A 5,219-nucleotide genomic window follows, 5' to 3' on the forward strand; every position below is an offset into this window, starting at 1 on the left:
GTACTGCTGAGGCTGCCAGAGAGTTCCTGACTAGCTAGGAGAGATAGCCATATCCAGTTCTGATGGGTCATAAGTCACCTGCTTTGAGACCAATCCCAGTCACTTGGCTCCAGAACTCAAAGCTTCTTTGTTTAACCAACCCAACAGATACCCATCACATCAATTGGGCCTAGGCAACCATAAATATGTTCAGGGAACTGAAAGAAGACAGGTATAAAAGGTGAATGAAAACCGTGAAACACACACACACTGTTGAATGAGTGAAGTAAAACAATCCAAGGCTTGAAATTAGAATTCACTGAAGGTAGAGAATCTCCAGGGAAAAGCCAGACAAAGAAAACTAGAAATGAAGAGCTTGGGAAATTATTTACAAACACACACTGAGCCCATTAATATTATAGTGAGCTCTGTAAGTTTTCTGATTTATAAATCAGGCACAGTCTCTCAGGCAGATGGAGGAAGTGTGCAGGTCCAGGACTGTGTGGGGTGGAAGCAGCTGGTGTGATGCTAAGTGGGGGTTTTTGTCCAAGTGTGAAGCACTGTGGGAGGAGAACTATAATACTGCTGACAGTAATAATCTGCCAGATCTTCAGGCTGGACACTGCTGATGGTCAGAGTGAAATCTGTCCCAGACCCACTGCCTACGAAGCGATCAGGGACCCCAGATTCCCATGTGGATGCCCAGTAGATCAGCAGTTTGGGAGCCTGTCCTGGTTTCTGCTGGTACCAAGCCAAGTAGTGGGAAGCACCAGATGAAATACTCTGACTGGATTTGCAGTTCATAGTGGCCCTCTGTCCTGCTGACACTGACAGAGAGCGAGGAGATTGGGTCATAATGATGTCCCCACAGGTACCTGTAATTAGGTAGAAAAAATGATTATACACTCACACACACACACACACACACAATAGAAGCATTGGAATTTGACATTTACAATCTTTATAAAAGCATTATGTCAGTATTCACACTGTGTTCATATAGGAAATAGTAATTATATCTCATTACATCTTAGAATTATCTGTATCTCCTTAATAATATTAATCTAATACTGTAATAGTTATAAAATTCTCACCGGACACCCAGAACAGCAGGGCCATGAGGACCTGGATCTGTGACACCATCTTGCTGTTCTTGTCTTTCTGATGCACCTCAGTTTTCACTAATTAGGCCTGGTTTATAAAATCTAAGCAACTGTGCTGGGCCTGGAGGAGCCTATGCAAAGCAGTCAGCAGATATAAAGGCAGATTGTTGGGCATGAGGGAACCTGGTGTAAATCAACACCCGAAAATACTGTCATAGAAAGTGAAAGCAATGATTGGAAAGGAAGTCAACATAGAAGCTGAAGGTGAACTTAGGGCTCTGAAACCAGAACTACTAGACCCACTACTGACTTGTTTTCATTTAAAACCTAAGATACATTTCAGTGCATTTAGTTCTAAAGAAATGATATAATAATGACCTCAAGTCTATGATCCTTAGAAAATATAAAGCATGCAAAAAATATCCAGTAAGATCAAAAGAATTGAGCAAATAGAGGGAAGTTAAGACTTATTTTTATTGACTTTTTGGGAAATTTCATACAATATATTTATCAAATTTAGATTTCCACTCCCATCTTCACCCTCTACCAACAACTGCTCCAATTTCACCTCTCTCTCTCCCCTCATTTTTCTCCCCTCTCTCATAGACAGAGACACAGACACAGACACAGACACACACAGACACAGACACTCACACACATACACACAAAGACAAACACACACACAGAATCACTTATTTAGCATTGAAAAGAGATACTTTATGCTAGAACTGCTGTGCTGAACTCAGTCTTGCATTGTCTCAGGATAGTTTAAGTCTAACACTAACATTTATCTGGACATTTATCTCAGATGGTATCTATGCAAAGGATGAGATTGCTGAGGTGCTCAAGGACACTAAGCTGAATCTTCCTGCCTCCAAAACTGTAACAATCTATGATGTTTTCAGCCAACAGTTTTGTGGTCCTTTAAAAATGACAGCCCCAACAGTCTAATGAACCATGCTATAGTGTAGCAAGATATTTTGGGGAAAAGATATAATGAACGATTTTGTCATATTTCATTTTATTAAAAATAAAAGAATATGGACAGTTTGAGACCTGGGTCTATATAATCTCTCCGCAAGTAATATGAAAAACAATTATGTTTATTTCAGGACTCCTTTAGATTTTTAAGTTGCTATTATATATGTGTTTAAACTGAATAATCAGTAATAAAAGAAATTTGAGTTCACTACAGCAGTCACAAAGCAAATTTATAAAGTTTAGCAAATGACCAGATGACAGGACAACTTGATGTAACCTGACTCTCACAGAGTTCCTCATATTTCACATTCTAGACCTTAGACCCTGGGACCTTTCCCAGTTCACATACTATTTGACTCACTCATATGATGGTATCTTCACAGCTTACAGGGGGTATTTGAATCTGATCATTTCCACTGACTAGATTTCAAAGTAAAGGAAAGTGCTATTGTTTCAAGATAGCTGGGCAGTTCCTCATCTGAACTCACAACAATGGTCACAGTAAGTACAAGTCCCACCTAAGCTCAAGCCTGACAATACTGCAGAATGGAACTGGGGCGGTGGGTAAGAAAGCCTAACTCTATGTGAGGAACTATTGACAACCTATGGATGTGGGTACACAAAGAGTCAGTTTTGTGTAAGAGAATATTCGTTGGTTAACCAGGCTCCAGTGATGGTCCCACACTGAAGGGCATTTGGGGAGACAATTTTGACTCAACAGTCCACCATATATATTCAGAAAATAATGATGTAAATTGTCCTTTGTTAAGTTAGGTGTGATGGTGTAAAAATGAAATCCTAGTATTTGGAAGGCTGAGGCAGGAGCATTACCATAAGTTGAGAGCCATAGTTGGCTACACATCCAAACTTTGTAATAGGACCCGAAAGATGACTCATCAGGTAAGGGCACTTGCTTCCAAAACAGTAGCATAAGTTTGATCTCCAGGGCTCTTGATTGAGGGAGAATACTGACTCCATCTGGCAAATTGTCATCTGACCAACACAGACAAACACACACATGTACAATAAATAAACAAATATCAAAAAGTCTAAAAAAATTACTCCTTGTTTGCTATGTCTATAATCTCTAGGAAATCTTCCATTATGAAATTTTTAAGTAATCCGATATGAAAACACACACACATATACATAAATTTCTTTGTGTGTATGTATATATGTATGTTTTGTGTGGTTATATGTTTTTGTTTGTGTATAGAAATATGGAAACAAAAAAGGCAGAATATCTGTTTACAAAGATGAGACATCACAAATTACTGTTAACTATAAAGAGTATAAATTTTTCCAATTTCCACTTGCATTTAATAGGACTTCTGAATCTGCAGTAGTTATATAACTATATATAGGCTAGGGAAACTAGATTCCTGTTTCTCACCCTACACAAAATTTAACTCCAAATATATCAGTGACTTCAACATGAAAACTAATACACTGAATCTCATACAGTAGAAAGTAGGGAGGTCACTAGACTTTAGGGACACAGGAATAAATTTCTGGACAGGACCCTGATAGTGCTGGCATTAAGACCAGCATATGAAAAATGGAGCATCATAAACTACAAATTTTTTGTACAGCAAAGAACACTGTCATTCAACTGAAGAGGCAGCCTACAGAATGGGGGTAAAATTCAACTATACTCATATTCTGACATAAAGTTTTTATCTCGAATACATGAAGAAACCAGCAAAACAACACCAAGGAAAGAAGCAATTTGATTAACAATTATGACAAGGAACTGAAAAAAATTATCAGAAGATAAAATGAAAATGTCAGAGAAAATTTTCAAGATTTTTAGCCATTACAGAATTCCAATTGAAAATTCATTTGAAATATCATCTCACTACAGTCTGAATGATTAAAATCCAAAAAATAAATGATATCAAATGTTGGTGAGGATGTGGGGAAAGACGAGTACTTATTTACTGCTGTTTGGAATGTACATTGTGTAGTCATCATGGAAATCAGTGTGGAGTGTCCTTAAAAAGCTAAAAATATATCTCCAGCATGATCTAGTCATGTCACTCTTGGGCATATACTCAAAGAACTCTCTATCCTAGTACAGAGATACTTGTCTATCTACTTTCATAGATGCTCTCTTCACAATAGCTGGGAAATGAATGAAACCTCAATGGCCATTAACTGAAAATAGATAATGAATATATGGCACATTTTTTTCAGTGGAATATTACTTAGATGTTAAGGAGAAAATATGAAATTCTCAGATAAATGAATGAAACAGAAAACAAACATCATGTGTGAGGGAACTCAGATCCATAACCATCACATGTCCTCTTTCATAAGTGTATACACCTTTAAATCTTTAGATATGTGTATTTATATTAGGAAATCCATAGAGTTAAATATAAGAGGAAAAGGTTTTTGGGAGGGGAGCTTGAGTACAGTGACATAATAGGGGAAATAGTAATAATGTCATAGGAAAGGTTATATGATGGGGTAAAGTTCAGGGCAAAGGAGAGAGGATGAGGAAGGATAATTAGCAGTAAATTTTTTCTCATTTCATATCAAAATATACAACATAAGTTCTCTCCATTTTACATATATATATGCGATGGAAATAGTTCACACTTATGGCCAGGAACCTGTGGATAGGCAGGACACAGGCCATAGGAGAGAAGTGTTATTGTTTCTTTTGATGAGTAATCAAACAATTAAACTGACTACTAATGAGTTATTGTTACATTCACAGATTTGAGCCTTTCTCAGCTGCAACCACGGAAGCTTCACCTTGTAGCAGATGTAGAATAACAGAGAAGCACAAGTGGTTGTCGTGCAGAGAGTAAGAGACCTCAGAGTGTTGGATTCTAAATGGATTACTATAGTGAACCTTCTCCTCCCAAGGATCAGGGTATTTACAGCAGAGGGGTGGGTAGATTTTAGGAGCCAGAAGAAGTGGCTCAATATAAGTAAACCTGAACTGTATCTCATACTCACATAATCAAGGCTAAATTCTCTTCTACAAAAATACAAATAGGAGTGAAGAAGCTTTGAAGAAAGTCTTTGTTGGTGCTTTCTATCTTCATGGACGTGGTGCATGACAGTGTAACATCACTTGATAAGGTATTCTGTAAGGGACAGGAGAGAACTGATATCAATCCATTCAAAATAGGTCCACTTGGT

General features: G+C 37.6%; 1 gene segment (V, D, J or C); it reads right to left on the reverse strand.

Annotated features, from left to right (window-relative positions):
* Window positions 1-507: 507 nt before the first annotated feature.
* On the reverse strand, window positions 508-1,146 carry LOC103747916. The segment is given in 2 exon segments: window positions 508-854; window positions 1,074-1,146. Coding segments are annotated over 2 exon segments (396 nt in total).
* Window positions 1,147-5,219: the final 4,073 nt, after the last annotated feature.

Source organism: Nannospalax galili, unplaced genomic scaffold (genome assembly GCF_000622305.1).
Source record: "Nannospalax galili isolate Female #2095 unplaced genomic scaffold, S.galili_v1.0 scaffold1345, whole genome shotgun sequence".
Lineage (NCBI taxonomy): Eukaryota > Metazoa > Chordata > Mammalia > Rodentia > Spalacidae > Nannospalax > Nannospalax galili.